Source organism: Aythya fuligula, chromosome 1 (genome assembly GCF_009819795.1).
Source record: "Aythya fuligula isolate bAytFul2 chromosome 1, bAytFul2.pri, whole genome shotgun sequence".
Lineage (NCBI taxonomy): Eukaryota > Metazoa > Chordata > Aves > Anseriformes > Anatidae > Aythya > Aythya fuligula.
The window spans coordinates 75,219,146-75,241,103 of NC_045559.1; the positions used below are offsets into that span (position 1 = coordinate 75,219,146).

Below are 21,958 nucleotides of genomic sequence, written 5' to 3' on the forward strand. Positions count from 1 at the left end.
GCTTCCTCACAGTAATACTTCACAGTTTAAACTTGGCAAGATAAGCCTGTGGAATCCTCTTTTGCAAGAGTGATAGAATGACTAAATTACTTCCTGCAAAACCTTATCTCTTCAGCATTGTGAAATGTCTGACATACAGCAAACAACCATCTAGCTCCCAAACCCACACTGTACATACTACTAATGGTGCATGAAGCCCTTTCAAATGACACACGGAGACTGCTCCTACCTGTGTACATGGTGAAGCTTACTTGAACTGCATAGCAAATACCTTGACCAAAGGGAAAAAGGGCTGGAATGAATCTCAGTTTGCAGAGATGACCTTAAGTAGCAGTGAGCTGAATGGCCAGTATTCAAGGAGGGCAAAAAATGGCCATGGGCTATTTTAGCAGGGGGAAAGAAAAGGGAAGGGAAGATGGAGCATTTCCGTCAAATGATGTGCACAAAGCTGGCCCAGAACTGATACATTCACCACTGCTGCTGACGTTGGTCCTAGGCAAGTGAGCTTGGGAATGTCTGACCATGCTTAAGATACATGTATTCCAGTCCCAGTTGAGTCTTTGAAAAGCATACTGAGAGCTGCTACCTCATGAATTCACTGGAAACTAAGAGTAATAGAGACAGGAGGAAGGGTGTGTGTTTTACTAGAATGTACCCTAGTTGTGGAAGAAAATGAAAAATATCTGCATGGAAAAACATTTCTTGACAGCTGTAAGATTTTCACATTTCAGATACCAGAAAGTGACTTCTGTAAAGAAAATATGTACCATTATTCCAGATTCAAGCAATATTTACAATAAGCCAAGTCTTCTGCATCTGTTCCTCAGTTCTAACATCTTTCTAATGTGTGTCTTTTTTGTAGGGCAATGCGTTCCCTCTCTGTAGTAGAGGCTCCAACTTTAATTTATCTAGCTCTATCTATTCCATACATTCACATTAGAAAAGATTTCTTTCCACCCTCCACTCCTCTGCTTCTAAATGTAGCTATAAAGTATAACATTGAAACCTTGCTTAAAAAGCAGCCAGAAAAACTTCACAGTGCCACCCTGCTTGAAAGTTCTATCTCTCTCGTATTTGTCTTCTGTGATGCTTTCCCATTGAACAAACCAGGCAATGAAAGTTAGAGCAAATAAATACTCTCCAGGGAACATTACAGACACAAGCTAAATGTGGACTGTGATCTAAGCCTCCTTGCCACATCAGGTTATGAAATGAGGGCAGGGCTTCAGCCAGCAGACCACACACATCCTGGCTGTGAGGCAGAACATAATACTCCTCTGTTTCCCTTCATTCAAGGAAACAGCAATGAGTAGACAAAATGTCTGTCCTGGGATGACTTAAAAAAAAAATGTAGTAGTACTACCAGTACCACTGCTGAGAAAGATAATATAAGAAATAATGATGGGTTTGGACAGGTAAGGAAGATAGAACAGCTTGGGTTGGAAGGGACCCTAAAGACCATCTGGTTCCAACCCCCCTGCCATGGGCAGGGACAGCTCCCACTATACCAGGCTGCCTGAAACCCCATCCAGCCTGCCCTTGAACACTTCCAGGGATGGGGCATCCACAGCTTCTCTGCGCAATCCGTGTCAGGGCCTCGCCACCCTCTGGGTGAAGAATTTCTTCCTAATATCTAGCCTAAACCTACCCTCTTTAGTTGAAAGCAGTTACTCCTTATTCTATCACTACACTCTGTGACTAAGAATCTCTCCCCACCTTTTATTTAGGCTCCTTTTAGGTACTGGAAGGCTGCTAAAAGGTCTCCCCAGAGCCTTCTCTTCTCCAGGCTAAGTAACCCCAACTTTATCTAGCTGCACTTTTGCTTGAGACATCCACACTTGATTTCTATTCTTCATATTGCTAAAAAAGAACTATTGCTAGTTCTTCATATTGCTTTGTCCTATTAGGAATTTGTGGTGAATTCTGGATTACAAAGCAAAAGCAAAAAAACACACACACACACAAAAAAAAAAACAAAAAAAAAACACCACAAAGCAAAACAAACAAAACCACTCCAAGAAGCATTTTCTTCGAAATGTATTCTTACAAAGAAGTGCTATAAGGTGCACATTGATAAAGGAAGAGACTAACAGAAAAAAACACCATCCTTATCACTGTTACAAATTGGTTGTAACTAAAACATTTTCAAGAATGCTAACTTCTACTTACTCTGTTGTACTGACCTAGCAACTCCATGGATGCGTTGGACAGCAGTACAATTATTGGAACTACAGAAGTGAAAATAACGACTAAATAATACCTGTCAAAGAGAGATTTGGCAATTTTCTAAGCAAAGTAACTTTGAAATCTAAGGGACCTATACAACACAAACCTGTTCTTTCTCCAGCATATCTGCTTTTCGTAGTATCTTCATTGCATAAATATGACCTGTATCCTTCTTCTGAACGAGACGTACCTTTAATGAGAAAAATAACCCAATCAATCCCATCTACCTCAAACTAAACCCCAGTGTGGAACATAAGAACGGCTCTAAACTGGTGGGCATGGAAAGGTTCTTTTGTTAAACATTGAAAAGCACATGTACAAAGTCAACACTAGTGATGAACAGATGTTTGAAGCAGTCATTGTTTTAAAAAACTAGCAGGCACACTAAATTCCACATAGCTGAGAGACTGAATTTGGTAAAATTCAGGAGTAAGCACAACCATGATATGACACAGGGCAGAGAAGACTTTTATGGAGAGGAGCTGTGCAACTGCAAATCTATCATTTCTGGGTGGATGCATGGGCAACATCAGTTGGGGCTAATAGGAAGGGAAGCTGCAGGAAACAGACCTTTTCCAGTGGCCTTGATAAATCCATGTACGTACTGGTCTTATTACATGTGCAAAATTACTCGAATAGCTATTCTCCTAAAATAAAACTGCTCAACTGAAACTTTTTATTCTTTAATTAAAATGTTTCTTTTTGATGTTCAATCCAATTTTAATATCCCATTCAAGCAAGAAAGCCACAAACCTCCCCAAATGCTCCTCTTCCTATAACTTTCAAAGATTCAAAGTCATCCAAGCCAAGTCTCGTCCTCTTCAGTCGCAGAAACTCTGTTTCTTTGCGAGCATGCTGTGACCTGCGCAGTTTTTTCTAGGAAGACACATGAGAATTTAAGTCATTTGACAGTAGCAAGTCAAGATATATAATCTCTCTTCCTGTAAAGCATTCTCCCTTCCTCTATGAGTACAAAGAAAATGTAAAAGGAGAAATCTTCCTGAATTTCTTGAAGTGTGATCCACAGTCTTTTATGAAGAGGCCTCAAGCACAGCTTTTTGTTTGTTTGTTTGTTTGTTTGCTTATTAGCTTATTACTTACGTATAAAGAGGCAGTAATAGAAACTATGAAAAGAACATATAGGTTCAAACAAGGTGCATCAGACCAAAGGCCAAAGTCACCAGCTAAGACAAGGACTCTGTTTTTCAGCAGCATAAAGGATCAATAAAAGCTCAAACTTGCACTCTGCCAAAAACACAAATGACGGGCAACAAGGAGTCTAACAGGCAGCAGAAATCCAGCTTACCCTATCCTATAACAAAATCTATTTGTTTTAGGGCAGGAAAATACTTGTATTTGAAAGAAAGATCTGTCCCAATCCTGCCATATATTTTGTCCTATAAAAATATCAATGGAATTCATCCTGAAAAAATACAAATGCCAGCTTATGCTCCCAAAGATGCCAAAAATATCTCAGAGGCTGATAATGAAACCCATCAATCAGGCCTGCTAGATTTTGGAGAACAACGACTGTATCATTTAAAACCACAAGATGGCATTACACACCAACATTACTTTTCCCTCTTTCCAGAAGTTATGTCAACCCAAAAAACGAGAAATAAATAGAACTGACTGAGGCTGCTGTTACTATTTATTCCAGTGTCTATTCTGTAAGAAGTACAGACAGCAATGATGTGATAAACCTCAGAAAAGTTCTGAGACATGCCATCTGGAAAGAGTTCCCTTCACATCTGTATCGTAATAGATCATGGGAACACCTGCTTTATTGTTTAAATCAAGAAAAAAAAAAAAGTGGTTCAGCATTTTGCTTTCTACCCAAGTGCATCTCACCCTTTTCTTGCCTGTAGCCAAATCACATGCCAAACAATTTTAAATTTTGAAAAACATGTTACATACTTGCTGTGGTCATATGCTTCATAATGACTAAAAGGGGTATGAAAAGCCCTCAGCTACTCAAAGCATCACATTCAAGCATATGCACAGCTTGCCTCATTATTTACAAAAGCAACATTCACTTACAAACTAAAACTTACTGTCCTGACAGCTAATGTGCCTGTAAACTCCTCAAATTCCAACTTTAAGAAGTGCTAACAAAAACAAAGCAATCTCTTCAAAGGTTATTCAAGTTGTATTACCTCCTCATCTGCAAGCCCTTCTTCTTCCATAGCCACTTCTAGTTTCTTCTGCCTGCAAAGGAGTAAAACAAGAAGTTTATTTTTTTAATTAAAAAACAAACAAAAAAACCACCATAACACTACAGTAAGACAACCCCTTTTCCTGACATAGTCCAGATACCAAAGCATTTGACTCAAACAGAAATTTGAGAACTTATTGCCCACTCCATACATTTCCTCACTTGTAACCAAACCTGTTGAAAACGTGTAAGTAAATTTAATCATGTACTTATATGATTCCAGAATTAGGCACTAAAGGCCCAACCATATAATCAGCCTAATGGACTTTTATTTCTTTATATAATCGTCAAGTAAGGCTGGTTATTCTGACTCATACTCCTAATTGATAAAAACATTTGAAATGGTGGAAAAACCATCTCAGCTTTACCTCCAGCACCTCAACCCAGCCCCAGCTTCCACCATTGCTCCCAGTCTTGCTGTCTGTTCCCTGACCACACAACTGGTCCTGCTCCCCTTAGCCTCATGCTAACTCATTGCACCCTCCTGGATTTGCCACCACCTCCTCTCATGTCTTGCTTGGGCCAGGGCTTGCCCCTCCTGGACTCCTGCTGCTGGTGCCGGCCAGGCGGGGAGGCTCTATGCGGGGTGTGAAGCCTGGAGTATTCCACAGATGGCAGGGAGGCTGCACACAGCAAGGGGCCAGTGTGGATACTGGAACTCTCTCTGTGCACCCCCAGGGTGCTTCTGTACGACTGTCAGGGTGCAGCTTCAGGAAGCTGGTCACCTGCTGGCAACAGCTCAGTTTGAGTGCTGGGTGCCAGGCTGCTCCTGCCTTCCTGCACTTGAGGAAGTGCAGCAGGGTCCCCTAAAAAAAAAGCCCTCAGTAGACAGACTACTCGCCTAAATAGAAGCAACTCAGTTACATGGGATAATGACTAAATATGATGAAGAGGGAAACCCTGCTGTTTGACTGAAAATCCCTCAATTAAAAACACATTAGCAGGAGAATGATAATTTCACATACTGCTGACAATCTGAAACACAACATTCATTACAATCAAGTGCTTGGAGCTTTGACACTTAATTCAAGCAGCACTTCAGCACAGTGGAGCTGTGCACTGATGAGGAGTTAAAGCAGAGATGACCAACGCATACTCCCTCGCACAGAGTACCAGTCAGCATCACACAGAAGAAACTTAGAGGGTGGGTACAATGTTACCCCCAAAACTCTTCCTTCCCAGTCAAGAGCCTTCCAACACTTTGTTACCAGCCCTACACTCTTTCCCGCCATCTATTTCCATTCTAACAGCTCTCTGCCTCCTTTCCTCACTACATCATCCCATCAAACACCTCTAAACCATCAACCCTGTTCCCCATGACTCTCACACTCTCTTCTGCAGAGTTTATGAGTCTTGGCATGAGCTCAGCACTGCAGAGCATGAATAAACACCACAAGCCACTGCCTTGTACAAAAACAAGTTACCAAACATCAGCAGCTCTGCAGCATTTGCCTCTGTAGGGTTTATTCCCTGTGGCACATGTGAAGGAACCAGAGGTCACCAAAACCACGCACACAAGTAAAAACCTCACATGTGCAGCAAAGTAAGACCACACACAGAGTGGTTTCCATAAAGTAATAATAATTTGAGAAGGTGATAAGTTGCACGAGAACTTCAGCAGCAGAGGCGCTCAGTCACTCAGTGACTGCTTGGTGCAGGAGGGCATGTTCACAGGTCTGCCAGCACAGACAGCAGCTGCACCTTTAGGTGATGAGCTCCTTGCTATCAAGTAATGAAAACCTGCTGAGACCCACTCTGTGCACAGGGCTGAAACTCCTCCTGAACAAATGCTGCCAAAAGTCAACCAAGAAAAGCTGGAGAAAGGTGAGAGAAAGCAGAGCTGGTACCTTGTTTCTCTCTCTTCGTGCTGGGTAATTAGGTTGCTGTAGAAGTTCTCCAGCGTAAGCTTGGCCACTGTCACTCTCTCCCGGGTGTGGTTGCTCATGGGAAAGGATGTTGTAGTCCCTGCAGTCATCGCCATGGTAACATGCACTGAAACAGAGCACATCAAATAATTACTCACTTGGAAAAAAAGTGGATATGTATACTTCTTTCCTACTCTCCGTCTCCAAAATCTTAGACACTATAGAAATCACAGGAAAAGCACTGTTCTTAATATATAAGAAACTCCATTTAAAAAAACAAAAAACAAAAAACAACAAAACACTGTATTATAAAACTATCCCAAGTTACCAGGACTTACTACCCACTCTCTAACACAAAACAAAAAAAAAACAAACACCTCATGTTGGGAAAATGTACCTCTGGTGGGCTTGAGCCCAGCCTGGGGGAGGGAAGAGATGGCAGAGCATGGAAAGTAAAAGAAAAAAGCAAGAGGATGGGGCAGCTCCCACAGCTGGATGTGCAGGATGGCTTTGTGGCATCTTCAGACTCCAGAAATGCTAAGGACTACCAGAAGGACAGGAAAAATGAACAAAAATCCTAACACTATCCAGAGGTGACTTCAAGGATAAGGAATACCTACCTGATATCTTAGAATTCAAAAGGAGCTCAACAAAATTGCACATGGACAGTTGGGGAATTTTAGAAAGTATCACGTCAAAGTGAAATACTGGCATCACCATATCTTAAATGGAAAACTTCCGTATTTTTCCTTTTTTTTTTTTTTTTTTTAAAGCAACAGCCAACCAGCAAGAATAGAAAACTCTTCCCCACCACAAGAGCATTAGGCTACCAGCATTTCGGTTTCATTCATTTACCACTACCCCTGTGCCACACTGACAACCAGATGAGGGCTTTCTGGAGCACCCACTCTTTACAGAATTCCCTGTGCCAGAAGAACCCTTTTAATGAAGGACAAAGGCATCTCAGGGCAGTCCCAAGCTCCTTGCAGCTGACAGGGGTTAAAAGAAAAAGTCAACAAGAGGAACAAAACACAGTGTGTCCTAGGAGGACTCATGCCCTACCTGAACATGGGCTGAGGCACACCAGCAGAGCTGCTGCTCCACCACAGAGGGGAGCCACAAATAACAGCATCTTTGTTTGCTCAAGGTGTTTATTTATTTATTTATTATTTTGAAAAGCTAACCAGAAGTAAATACACTTTTTTCTTTTCTTTCTTTCTTTCTTTCTTTCTTTCTTTCTTTCTTTCTTTCTTTCTTTCTTTCATGTAACCCCTCTAATTTCACCAGGGGATTTTGAGGAAGACAAACCTTAAATTAGGTTTATGATCTTCAGGCAGCCCTTAATACCTTTTAAGGTAAAATAATTAAAGGTTTCATACAGAAATAGACTTGCATTTCTACATCATATAGGAAGATTGTTTAATTCTGTCTTGTGTTTTTTTGTTTGTTTGTTTTTCTTTGTTTTGGATGCGCTGGCTACTCTCTGTGAGGACAGCACTTTATCTTGTGAATTTTTAATTGAATTTGGGGTGACAATAAGATATTTGTTGCCAGAAATGCAGCTGCTGTATCACAAATAAAGGCTTTTTATAACATTATATGGCTATTACTTTAGCCATGTATTTTAGAGTGTGCAAGATGCTGGAGCTCTGAGAATACAAATGGATCTCCCCACACACGTGCAAGGAGGTTTTAATAGCACTACAGCTGTTTTGTGATGATGCAGATCTTTATTTTTTTTAATCATTATTCTGTCCCCTTCAATTTTCTACTAGAGAAAGATGAGAGCTGTCAACTCCCAGTAACTGTCACTGAAAATTCAGGGGCTACTTTCTCCATACAAAAACATCCCTTATGCTGGACACTTTTCCAAAAGTTAGGGAACTTTGCTGCACTCTACCTGCTAAGTCTGCTCTCCTACATTACACTACCTTTCTTCCTTGATAGGTGGGAAAAGGTAAATATAAAACAGGTATCTGAGAGCAGAACCGGCAGGCAGTGTGTTGACACACCCAAATTAAACAAATGCTGAACACACACCAGCATCCACGATTAAATTATTTCAAGAAATTATCTAGCAAAGTAAAAACTTGCCTTCTGATGGTTTTGCAGTGTCAGGGGAGTGTAGCATTAGCCCAGGCTCGGAGTGGATTAACCTTTCTTTAAGGTAAAGCACGCCCTAGCATCAGCAGGCAACGGGCTGTTTACCATTTGTACGCCTCCTATTCCTGGTAGGATAAAACCACACTGCAGTTTTGTTTCCCATTGATTTGTTTTCCCCATGCTCCTATAGTTGCAAATGCCGATGCTACCGAAGAGTGAATCTAAGTCATTTGATTTTATTAAGCCTGTGAAAATGAGATAACCGCTCTGGCATCAGCACACCCCACTATTTATAGCAGGGCTGAACTTCACTGTGGTGCTACAGTAAGAAAACACAGAAGAGAACCCAACCAGTAACCTAGTGAGCTCAGAGAAAGCTCTTGATCCACAGGTCATGCCGACCTCCCCACCATACCACAGCACAAGCCCACTAGGACAGGAGGGAGATGGCCACAGGAGCATGGGCTGCCTGTACCCCACATGGCCTCACGTGCCCCAGTGGCCCTGAAGCTCTGCCGGGTGAGGAGGGATGAAGGCAGCTGACATTCGCTCTCCTTGTGGTTGGTGGCTACCCTAGATGGCTACCAGTCGGCTCTGTCACTATGGGGTAAAAGCGTTGTGAATCTGAGAAGCACTGTGAGCTCTCCAGGTTCCCCAACATAAGTGGAAAAGGGCTTGAGGTGGCAGGACACCCAATGTGCTCAGCAAACCCTACTCAATTCACAACAGAGAAAACCTCTTTGTCCTTTTTCCTCCTACCTCTCTGCTTGCACTATCCAACCCCAAAACAACGCACAAATCTGCATCTCAAACAAAATATGCAGTTGGGAGCCATCAAGTAAAATATTTAAGTATGACTTTTGTAAACAGCTGATGCTGGAGGGGGTGGAAGGAAGAGGCTTCAAAGCTTCATTGCCTGAACCCTGCTTTTACTGACCTCACCACGTTCATGGGAATGTTTTGAAGAGGTGCCCCCCACAGCTCTTGGAAATGCCCTCAGAAGCTGATTAACCCACCCCAACTCGCATAACTTGGCAGAGCATCACTGTTCTCCTCCTGCTGCAGCACTGGCACTGCACTGGGCTCCCTGGAGCACAGGAAGCTCACATGAGCTGACCAGGCACACTTCGCTGCAGCTCCTCTGGCTGGCAAAGACCGAAGGCCTTTCTGAAGGGCCCGTTGCTTTGGAAAAAATGATACACCACAGGCTCTGAATGAGAGAGACATCAAAACAATCTAATCAACAGGAGGCGCTGAGCTGTGTGTGGCCTGCGGGACAAGGCCTTGGAGCTGCCAAGAGCAGAAGAACCATATGTGCTCTTTGGCCCAGGAATCAGGTTTGTGCCGCCTGAACAGGTGGCTAAATTCCCAGTGTGAGACTTTCTCCCAGTGCCTGGTCTGCTCATCAGTTAGCCCCTATGGCAGGGACACAGAGGAGAGAGGAGTGAGGAGCTCTAGGTGTGCAAAGCATCCCCTTGTCGCCCTATATGAGAGGTAGGTGGGATAGTGGCATGGAGGGCACCACCAAAGGAAGAGCAGCAGAAAGGGGACAGCAGGCCCCATGCTAACTAACTGGAGATTAAGAGTCCCCTCTGAGTAAGTTTCTCTCCTCACCTGCTATCTCCTTCCTGGTGAAAAATGCTGCCTGGCCCAAGCATATATATTTTTTTGCTTTACTCTGAGATACATGTATTTTCTAACTGGAAAGTAAAGACAGGCCAAACAGTAGCTACTACAACTTCAGCCTCTGCTCCTATCTAGCATGGCAACTCTATTACAGCATTGATTTTCCTGACAGTGTCTCCACCATTGGAAATCTAGCTTCTGCTGCACAACTGGTAACTCAAAACTCACATCCTCTCCAGGAGGCTTCTTGGCAGCTCCCACAGTCCATCAGCAGTGTTTTCATATTAGATTCTCAGATTAAGGCTCTGGTTAATTAAAGCAAAACATCAGAAGTATCCAATCCCGTGTATTAGTAAAAACTCAGAAGGGGAAAGATGAAAGAAGTCAAGGCCCCTGGAGATCCATTCTCCCCTAAAGAAAATGCTTGGCACTCAGCTGGGTTTATTTTCTAATCAGGAGAGGATGAAGACACAAAATCCAAGCCTCGTGCACATGGTCTCTCGCTTTCACAGCTCCTGCTTGGGACACTTGGAGCTGAGGGAGGGCGCAGAGCTATCACCTGCCAGGGAAGCATGAAGCTCCACACTTGATAATCTTAGAGCCTATTTTTACTTACCCAGATGTGCTACAAGGTGTCAAGAAATTTACTTTATTACCCTATGCCTTACTTTCCAGCCTGCAAACATGGAGCAAAAGGACAGGGATGTGGAGTAGACAGCATAACCCTAACACTTTTTATCACCAAACATTTGAACTGTACCTCACAGTTCACCATCACTAACTATCTCAGTAAAAGACAGCTACCTCCCTCCAGAAAAGACAGGGAAGTCAATCATTTCAGATCCTTCTGACATTCTTCTGATCTTTCACATTTACCTTTTTAAGTGACCTTTTTATTTCAATGAGAAGGTGAATATGCGACCACTTGCTACAGGCAGTGAGAACTGAAGCCAATCGTTCCATGAAGAATGCTGCTTGCCTTATTAGGGGGTTCACGTCTCAAGATACTACAGCAACCACTATGATCAGCTCTTGCTCTCTTACACAGACAGCCGGGAGAAAAGCAAACTTGTGCAAGCCGGACAGGGACAGTGTCACAACTGGGCTTTGCTTCCATAAGACTGGCTCTGAAGATGCCAACCTCCTTCCAGGCAGGTTTCCTGCACTTACACCTTGTATCATGTAATTTGGTTTTACTATCAAATTAATCTGGATCCAAGTCCCACAAAGGAAATATTCTTATTCTTGAAACCATGCATACAACATAACCATACATCAGCCCAACAGTAAGTTTACTCCAGACTTGTTACTAAATGTGTACTTAAGCTACTGAGCAAAGAACACAATTCTTTCAGAGACAAAAATATGTATTTCTCCACGTGACAGCACTATGATGCCTTCTTCATGCCGCTGGGTCTCTGACACTGATTTGAAACATAAAGCTACATACATGTTGAATGGCATACTGAATGCCAGCCCCTCCTCTCAAAACAGCCATGCCACTTCACAGTAAGGCTGATAACAATTGTCATTTAGATACCCAAGCACGCTCCTAACCCCAGGAATTAGGAAGCCAGTTCCCGACTGCAGTAAAAATGTTAAAGCTGCAAAGTTTATAAACTCTAGTTTATAGAACTAGAAACTAAAAGAGACACAGTTTTGGTGTCAGACTTGTTCCAAAGTAAATTCACACAGCTCAATACAGTGGTTACCTTCAGAAGTGCCAGTTATCACCACCATGTGTAGCACTGGAGTTCTTCTGGGTGAGAAGCCAGGGAACACTCAGAGTAACACTGCTCAGCTCTGTACAGGCAACACAGCAAAGCAGCTAGCAAAACTGGGCACTAAACCCACTGGTGACTGGAATTATATCTAAAAAATAAAGTGCTATCTGGGAAGACAGAATGGATACAGCACAGATGGATGTCTGAGCACCAGCCCTGCCAACTCCAAATTGCTCAGATTCCGTTAAAGAGAGACAGGATATTTATACACATGTATACAAAAAAAACAACCCACCATACACAAATAACTGCATGATTCACATCAAAAGGCAGTGGGCAGGGACAGATAAATGCAACAAGCAGCCAAAGGCTCAGCAGGATGAGGTGGTGTGACACAGCAGCCGGCGAGGGGAGGAGCAGCAGCTGGAGCAGCAGCCGCCCAGGCTCTGTGGGCAACTTGTGGAGCACGCAACTGTGCATACTGGGAGCTGATATGCACACAGGTAGCACGGATAAAAGTGTTGTGGGACAGCTGGTAGCTCCAGTGATTGGACAGAAGGAGAAAGTGGTCATGCTGTGTTAACAGCCCTGAAGGAAAAGGACTTTCTGTGCTACGGGTTCTTCCAGCACAAATTTGGCAATTGTGTCATGCCTGTTTTCACTGTCCCATTGTTTACACCAAACTTCCTCTCAGAGAAGTTCTCTGCCTTCTTCTCCTACAACCCTTTTGGAATCCACTTCCAAAACTTTTGAGAAACCTCCAGAAACACACAAAACACTACAGAGTCCTGAAGCCTTGGGACAGCAAGCAAACAGGAAAAACCCTGCTACTGCCATCTCTGCCAGCCTTGGGCCAGTATTTTTCAAGTCTTGGAGCTAGATCTTAGTGCTTACGTTATCCCAAAACAAAGACTGCCACCGTCAAAATACAGTCTTGCCCAAAGATTTTTAATTAGCATATGTGAACTTAAATTCAGTGAGTTTTGACATTAGTATTCTTTTTTTTTTTTTTTTTTTTTTTTTTTTCTGGCATCTGGGTGACACTAGCTGCGCTATTGCTGTTACTGAAGTTCATTGTTGTTAGACCAGTGCGTTTGCCGAGCACTGCTCTGGGATATGTTTTGGAAAGGAAAATATTTTCTTCCTACATAATTTATGTTTTCGGTAGTATTACAACTCACAAGCCTCTATTTTATTAAATATATCTGAAGGAGGCAACATTCCCTGCCAAATACAACAAATCAGATACTTCACACGCAGATTTTTCTTCTTCGGTGTTATTGCCAAAAGCAGATCTTTTTGACATCCCCTGGCTTTTAGTGCAGTCCCCATCTGAGAAGTGAAAATGAAATGCAAAACTGCAACAAGCCTCACTAACACTTTAGCCTTTCATTTACCTTACTATATACTTCATTTCCTTTAGTTTGTTTTTCGTTCTCAAGGCACGTTATGTTCACTAAGTTTTGCTTCTTTAAAGTTACAGCATGAATTACATTTGCTCTATTTAAAGCAGCACTAAGAAGCAGAGTAAAATTAGCCCCATCAGAACAGGCTCTGCTATTTAAAAGCAAGAGATGCTCAAATGTTTTAGCCATTTTAAGCCATTCTCGCTTTCCCCACAGAGCACCCACACAAGCCACCCCTCGTAGCTGCGTCTGAACCCCGCGACTGCCCTGGTCCCAGCTGACAGAGAGAGAAGAGTGGTGCTCCCAGTGCCTGACTGCCATGAAAAAAACATACAGAGATGTCAGGACATGTGCAGAACCCCAGTAGATGGGGCTGGAGACATGTGAGGGACCTGTGGCTGCTGCAGGCTCCTAACACCACAAACCCCACCTGCAGCCAAGTACAAAGAAAGGGCTCGAAGCAGGTGAAAATCCCTCCAAAATGACAGCAGCAAAAGCTCCAGTTATAAATTCACCCCAAGCTGGCATTAGCCAGTGCAGTTTCTGAAAGAAGCCGTCCCACTTTCCATCCAGCCTCGCTTTCAGCCATCTTTTTGCTTCTCTCCCATTGCCACTCAATGCTCCATGCCAGCATGAGAGGTGGAGTAACCTGGACGGAGTGCTGGGGCTCCCAGTGCCTCTCTTTAAACATCTCGGTGAGGAAGGTTTTGCCAGCATTGGTTGTAAAAGCCTGGGCCTGGGTCCCTGGTCCCTGGGCCGGGGTCTTCGGTCCCTCCAGCCCAGCATGCCCAAAAGCGAGAACGAAGCAACAGGGCCTTGCTTTTACAACGTGCCTCACCGAAATTAATCTCACGAATGGTTACAACACATCCGTGGTAATGATAAGGAAGTATTTCCTAATATGGAATAAAAACTGAATATTGGAGTTCCACTGCACTCCAGGATTTCCTGCTTTTCAACCAAGGAAAGCAGCACGAGTCTCCCATGAACACCTGCCTGTGATTCAGTCCTGCTTCCAGCGAGTGGCAAGCATGACTGACAAATGGAAATTCCTTTCCCTGACAGGAAAAGATACCGGGTGGTAACACTGCGTGTGTATATACAAAAATATATACATTTATGGCATGCATCTATGGGTATATATATAAACTAGGCATATATAGAAATGTATATGCACATTAGCAAAAATAGTTTTGATGTGAAAATTATAGCTTCAGCTTTCATTAGTAGTGGGAGATCGGCAGCTCCATCCCACAGTACAATCTTCAGACATCCTGGTCTAGGAGCATTGGACCTTGGCACTGAATGACTGCAGTAAATATTTTCACGAGCTCAGTCCTTCCAAAAAAATCACTTTAATTTCTTTACAGGAGGGCTTTTTCAGACAACAATCCAAACTTTTGGGCTTTAATACCATTAAAACCACTGTGCACATGGCCACAAGACAGACAAACACGTGCACCCCATTAACCTTGGGTAGAGGGGGAAAAACAGAAGAGGTTATACATCTGCTTGGTCAAGAAGGATGGAGAGCCAGGGCACAGGGGGGCTGGTGTACCCTCGCTGCTCTGTCTTCCAAAGAGTGCTCCAAAGATGAGGCCAGCTCTGTGCAGTGCCCCAGGGGCTCAACATGGCAGGTCTCAGCACAGCACATGATGGGGGAACCAGATCAGCAGTGCCATGCAGGCCTCCCTCTCTGAGGGGGCCAACAAGGGAAATCAGCAGTCTGCTGAAAAGGTAATGGTGTAATTACAAAAGGTAATGGCATGGTATTTCAGGGTTGGCTTTAGCTTGCTGCCATCTTTCCTCTCTCTTGCGTCTCCCCAGGTTCCAATGTGGTGTAGATCTTTGTCCTCAAAGAAGAGCTGCATGGTTGTAGACACTTCTACCTACTGAAGTAAGTGCATTCATCTGCACCTAAGCATTTTGTCAGCTTTTAGCAAGTACTTGTATCCACACATATTCAAGAAAATCTTGTTTTAAGACCTGCTAAATTAATTTCCTTGCACAACATTTTACTGCAATGTTTTGGATCATGAAATAATTTTTATTACAGAGCAAGAGCAATCCTTTTAGAGGTCACTGACCAGAACTCTGCTTCCTCCTTGGTTACTTACTGGTTTTCTGGATAAAAGTATACTCGGGTCCAATGAAAGATATGTTCCACTTCAAAACACATACAGCTGTCTGAAAGTATATTTCAGTCACAGTAGATTTCTCCAGGTCTGGCTCTTTCATGGCCAAGAGGTACAACTCAAGAAAGTAGTAAAAAATAAAAGATGGTTCTAATATGACATCTGCATAAAGCTTCCTTGAAATTGTAATATATTTTCAGCCTTGAGACAAAAAATTCAACTCTTTAATTTTAGGGATGCTAAGAAGCCTTTCTCTTTTCTAAGGAGCTTAAGGAGGCAGGAACAGAGAGAGGCTTCGCCTTTGGGAACTAGGAGGGATTTTTGTATTGGATTTTATAGCAGGAGAAGATGGCACTGAATTGTTTTTTCTTTTTTGGTGATATATGTTCAAATTCCTGACTCCTGCTAGGCTCTTTTGAAAATCACATCAGTCACAATTTAATATAGACATTACACATAATAAGTTTGTGACAGCAAAGGAGTTGGCAGCTAAACAAGATGCAGGACATCAATGACCGACCAGCTACAGCCTGTGCTATGCCTGCAGTCAGGGTTAATGAGCACAACAGATCCCTCTGGCCTTAAAAGCTACAAACGCAGGTGGTGCATCTTGTTAGTACGTGCAGTGCCGGAGATCAGATGCTTGCCCATTCAAATCCCACTACAACAGTTAATTTCTTTAACTATGGTTTTTGGAGAAGGAGGCAGCTGTTGGCACATAAGCAGATGACCGTGATGAGACCCAGGATACAGATAGGAAAAGATGCGTACAGTCTCTTGACCCAGAGAAGAGGAATACGTGGTACCACCTTCCTAGAGGCTGAAGCTGGGAAGCAGATTTGGGAGGTAGAGATGGGAGATGGGCCCTGCCCTTACCACCAAACCACCAGGAGCTCCAGCCCTCTGTACTGATGAAGGTCAACAAGGCCAAGTGCTGGGTCCTCCACCTGGGGCACAACAACCCCAAGCAGAGCTACAGGCTGGGAGATGAGTGGTTGGAAAGCTGCCAGGCAGAGAAGGACCTGGGAGTATTGGTGGATAGTTGGCTGAATATGAGCCAGCAGTGTGCTCAGGTGGCCAAGAAGGCCAACAGCACCCTGGCTTGTATAAGAAGCAGTGTGGCCAGCAGGGCTAGGGTATTGTTCCCCTGTACTTCGCTCTGGTGAGGCCGCACCTTGAGTACTGTGTTCAGTTTTGGGCCCCTCGCTACAAGAAGGACATAGAGGTGCTTGAGCGGGTGCAGAGAAGGGCGACGAAGCTGGTGAGGGGTCTGGAGAACAAGTCCTACGAGGAGCAGCTGAGGGAGCTGGGCTTGTTCAGCCTGAAGAAAAGGAGGCTCAGGGGCAACCTTATTGCACTCTACAGGTACCTTAAAGGAGGCTGTAGCAAGGTGGGGGTTGGTCTATTCTCCCACGTGCCTGGCAACAGGATGAGGGGGAATGGGCTAAAGTTGTGCCAGGGGAGGTTTAGGTTGGATATTAGGAAGAACTTCTTTACTGAAAGGGCTGTTAGGCACTGGAATGGGCTGCCCAGGGAAGTGGTTGAGTCACCATCCCTGGAGGTCTTTAAAAGACATTTAGATGTAGAGCTCAGTGGTATGGTTTAGTGGAGGACTGGTTAAGTGTAAGGTCAGAGGTTGGACTAGGTGATCTTGGAGGTGTCTTCCAACTTAGACGATTCTGTGATACCCAAGGTGGATAGAAACGCTGCTTCCTGAAAGAGCCCTAACAGCAACAATATAATCCCTCCAGGGCTAACAAGGGCAACTGAACAGAGAAAGCACTGTCATTCTGTCTTACCATCAGACTGGTTTAGGGAAGAAGAGGCAGGGTCAATACAACTGTGCTTTTGCATTTCAACAGCAGCTGTGTATCACTTTGAGAACAAAAATACACTGCAAGGGGGTAGCTGGGATTTGAGGTAGAGGTTTAGGTAAAAAGAAAAGCAAGTCTTCAGGGTTTCTTTTATTTTTTTTCCCTTCTTCAGATCTCTGAGGCTTCGTGCAGCCCACTGCCTAACACCACAACTGCTCATCTCTAGGGCTAAGTGTGACCAGGAGTGCTTTGTTACGGGTATGTGTACATATACACATTCCCTCCTACACACACACATATATCCACCATTCTAGAAAGGAGGGGGGGGCGGAGAGTAAAGAAAGGCAAAGAGAAGATTTGCACCTAGGTGAAAGATGATGAGGTTTGTGAAGGGCATTAGTTTCCTGTGGAAGGTCATTCTCCAGTCGTGGCCTGGGAAAGCTCATCCAAAACAGGTGGAGTTTTCCATTAACTTAATCTCAGAGATTCAATTCAATTATCTGGTTTCCTAGCTAAGGGACAAGAGAAGCACAAGCAGGGTGTGGGTGGGCAAAAACTCTTGCCATATCCAGCTGCAATAGAAAGTGAGTGGGAAAAGGAACAGAGGATATGCTTATTTGCTCAGGTTTCTAAAACATATTGAGGCTGTAGTGTATCTGCTACACCACAGTTAAACATACAAAAATGGGCAAATTTCCAGATTAAATAAAGAAAACAGGAAAGAACCTAATTTCATATGCTTTCAAGATCAAATTGATTATGACAAGAATAAGAGAACAAGATGACAGCCTCTTTAGGAAAGAGCCTTTCCTACCAGTAAAGCTTTCAGAAGTGTCTAGCAGCATGTCCCGGGGGTAAAGCGGCTGAGAAAAGGACTGAGGCTCATCAGTAAGAAGCACTCTTCATGCAACATAGGTTACTTAATACGAAGGTATGGGCTTCATAGGAAGGCAGAAGGAAAAGCAACTCCCAAGTTCCTGCAGAACAGCTCACTGCTACTTTTCAACATGCAAGCCTCTACTGCCCTATAAGGTGACTAAGGTGACTCCATTTCTTTATCCAACAAGTGGAGAGGAAGACAATTGGAGTTACCTGCAGGAAGCCTGAAGGGAAATGCCAACTCAGTGTCAACAAAGTGTAAAGATGGAGACCAATGGAGTGGCAAATAAAGAGGACTTCCAGGCAGTGATCTGCACTGCTTGACGAGTTGGATTCAACCAGCTATTTCCCATAAATAGTAACCAAGACAGAAAACCCAAATAAGCTCTAGGAAGAATGAGATCATTTCCACGTTTGAAACAATATTTAATGTTGACGTTTCTTATGGGAATTGGGCCCTGGGCACAAGGCACTTACACAGAAAGGACAGAAGTTGCTGTTTCCAGGAGTGTCAATGCAGGTCTCTGAATTGGTTCTTGGAAAGAGACAGAGGTCCTCCTCTCTCCCCCTCCAGCATTCTTTATTGATCCTTCCCATCCCGGCCACACACTCCCACTGTATTCCTGATACTGCAGCAGTTCTAAGGTACTGTCCATCTCCACACCCCTGGAAAGGGGAGATATTTCTTCCACAACATCCGTGAGCTAGTTTGTCCTACCCTCCAACTACACAACTGCCAAATCCAGTGAAAGGGGAGTAATGAAGCACATGGATTAGGCATAGGGAAGAAAGGGATGGAAGGGCTCTGTCCATTCTGCAGGCACCTAAGTTTGGACATCCAAGCAGGGTTTGGATACACCTGTGGCAGCAGAAGTACAGGACTGTCTGTTCTCCCTGTGGCCAGTCACATCAACAAGCTACAGGTTTCACAGAATCACAGAATCACAGAATTTCTAGGTTGGAAGAGACCTCAAGATCATCGAGTCCAACCTCTGACCTAACGCTAGCAGTCCCCACTAAACCATATCCCTAAGCTCTACATCTAAACGTCTTTTGAAGACTTCCAGGGATGGTGACTCCACCACTTCCCTGGGCAGCCTGTTCCAATGCCTCACAACCCTTTCAGTAAAGAAGTTCTTCCTAACACGCCATACCCTAACTACAACAACTGTTAAACAGAGGTTAACTCTCTCCAGTGAGCCACGTTCTTCTCGCACCAGATTTTGCTGGCTCCATTTAGAAACAGGCTGGTGGAGTGGACAGCTTTGCAAAGATTTCAAAAGAGGCTGTGGCAAACCCCCTCCCCCCCCCCCCTTTACTTCAAGCTGCATCAATACAGAACACAACTTGTTTGATTTTGATGAAAATGATCACAGTGAGGTTAATGAACAGCTGAACACCTATCCTCTATATGGTGTATCAAAGACTGCACCCTTCATGAATAACCGTGGCTAAATTTACAAAGACCAGGAAGGATTTGTAGTATGTGATGCTTCTGCTTGCATCAGCAGTTGCTGAGTGCTTCTCCTGGAAAGCCGCTTGGCTCTGGTATGCTGAAAAAAGCCCACTGTGGACAAGCATGTTCAAGCAGCAATGCTAATGTGGACCACACGTCTACACTACGCAGAAGAGAGACATACTTTGTGCTTGAATCTGAATTATTTTATGAGCACCCAAGAATGCTGAGAGCAAAGTCCAGTACCTCATTTACAGTAAAACACAGGAATATCCACCTTAAGGCCCTCTCTAGTTTCTCACTCATTCCTTAATGCATTTCCTCTTGTTCTACTCCACAACTCTACCAAAAGAGTTATCAACCAAGGCATCCCTAACACATCCCCAAAGGTGACTTGAGGTAGACAAATCTTTCAGCAGAATAAACGCACATTAAATTCCTGGCATTTAGCAACGATGCAAGTGTTTAAATTGTGAATATTTTGACATTTCTGTTTCTAGTTGTAGATGATGTATGTACAGAGGAAGGATGCTCTTGTGGTTACAGCATGGGAAACTGCATCAAGTAAAATAGAATCCAAATCATCTGTTCTTCCCATGCACTAAAACAAAACCTACAAAAACAAACAAACAAACAAAACAAAAAAACAAACACCACGATATAGGGTGTGCCTCAGTTACCCTACATGAGAACTGACACATCATTCCTGTCTTTAGCAGGTCACATTAGGAGGCTTAATGAGTTCATACACACAAAGAGCCTGAGCGCTTAGGAGAAAACATGCTGGAGGAGGATTAGTGTTTTTACTTATGCATTCTGAAAATGCATTATTTCAGCTGGCCGCAGAACTTACGAGGCATACAGACCCTTCCTTGTCACTGCATTTCTCTGAGCTTTCCATTTGATCAGACTGGAGAAACAGATAACTACTACCGTTGACTGCAGAAGAGGCATTAATCCTTATAATTCTCACCCTTGGTGATGTGTTGCTGTTGTGAATCCTACTGAAAGCGCTCATTCAAATGAGTCCCCAGTCAATGTTTACACATTCTGTTGCTCATATGCAAATAACATTAATCAGCCGTCTTTTAAAGTACTGATAAATGGACACTTGGAAAGTTCTACCAGTTTCCCGGTAAAGCCCCAGGAATATATATAATATCAAGAATATAGTTTGTCACATTGATACAACACAGGGTAAGACAGTATGTCTTAACTTCACAAATCATTGGGATGCAGCTGCTCTGCAATGTTCTCTTCACTTCTGAAAATATAAAGGGCACTAAAAAAAGGAGTTCAATAATGTAGCATTAGTATAGAATCAGAAATACTTACATTTGTGATCCTTTGGGTGATTAATAAAAATAGCAATAGCTTCAATTGAGTCTTAAAACATATTTCACCTGCACCTGTATACAGAAAAGAAAGCCATGTACAATCCCTTACTTTAGAAATAATCCTAGCAGTCAGAAAAAGTCTGTGCAAAAAGCAGAACTTTTTATTCCACACATCATGCCCCAGTTGATACTGAGCCCTACCTTCCTAGCCTAGTTGCATAACAAAAATATCTTTACTCTCCCCAGGTCTAAGATGGTAACACTAGGACAGGAGCAGGATCTAGAAGCTAGGGTTTTCTTTTTTCCCATCCCCTTGAGTAAAATCTTATGAAATAAATCATTAACAATATATAGAAACTTCAGCAAATCCTGAAAGCACAGGTCACCTGCAGTGCTGGATTGCCAAAGCTGCAAAGGTCTCTTCAAGTTGTTACCAAGCTTCAAGCTGCTTTCCTCTCCTTTGGGATATTTCTCTTGTTAATAATGCCAGAAAACATCTTCCAATGAATTAGAGCTGCAGGCCTTATTCTGCTTCCCCATGTGATGTACCTGCCTTCCAGCTTTCAAGAAAATTATATTTTGCCCCTTTAAAGTATTTTCTATCCAAATCTTGAGGTACTTTGAAAAACAACAACAACAAACAACAACAACAACATTTTGTAAAGCAAGTTATCAGTAGAATCACCACTAATTATGAAGAAAAGTAAATGAACATGGGCTCAGTCTTGGAAGGGCTTCAAAGATGTATGAGCAAGGGAAGAATTTGACCAGAGAATCCTGAGCAGTGTCTACAGCAGATTAGGGAACAGACCCCTTCCAACTCCAATTATTCAGCAGTAATAATAATAGTAATACCTCCAAGATAACCTACAGGCTTACACAGCACTCTCCACATGTAGTTTTATGAAATCAGATTGTTCTGATATGTTGAGATGAGGAAACCGAGGCACAATAAAATTAATCCAACTAGCCCAAAAACCCAGTAGCTAAGTCCAATGCTCCTCGATACTCATCACAATCATTCCTGTGTCAGAGATCCCAGTATCACCTCTTGTAATTCCTCTGCTTTTCTCATCTACAGCATCATCAATTTATACAAATACCACGTATTTTTAAATGCTATGAGAAGAACAGAAAATGGTCTCTAGCTGATTTATCTTAAGACTTTGAAA

At 43.2% G+C, this 21,958-nt stretch overlaps 1 protein-coding gene across 1 annotated transcript in view; it reads right to left on the bottom strand.

Moving 5' to 3' along the window:
- The window catches only part of STK38L (serine/threonine kinase 38 like), a 31,426-nt gene extending 10,580 nt beyond the window's left edge, over window positions 1-20,846 (bottom strand). The window contains exons 1-5 of the mRNA XM_032190687.1: window positions 20,785-20,846; window positions 6,289-6,433; window positions 4,383-4,434; window positions 2,980-3,102; window positions 2,333-2,416 (exon numbers count right to left, since the gene is read on the bottom strand). Coding sequence (XP_032046578.1) covers window positions 2,333-2,416; window positions 2,980-3,102; window positions 4,383-4,434; window positions 6,289-6,422 — 393 coding nt within the window. The 5' untranslated portion in view covers window positions 6,423-6,433; window positions 20,785-20,846. The remainder of the gene's footprint in view (window positions 1-2,332; window positions 2,417-2,979; window positions 3,103-4,382; window positions 4,435-6,288; window positions 6,434-20,784) is intronic.
- Window positions 20,847-21,958: the final 1,112 nt, after the last annotated feature.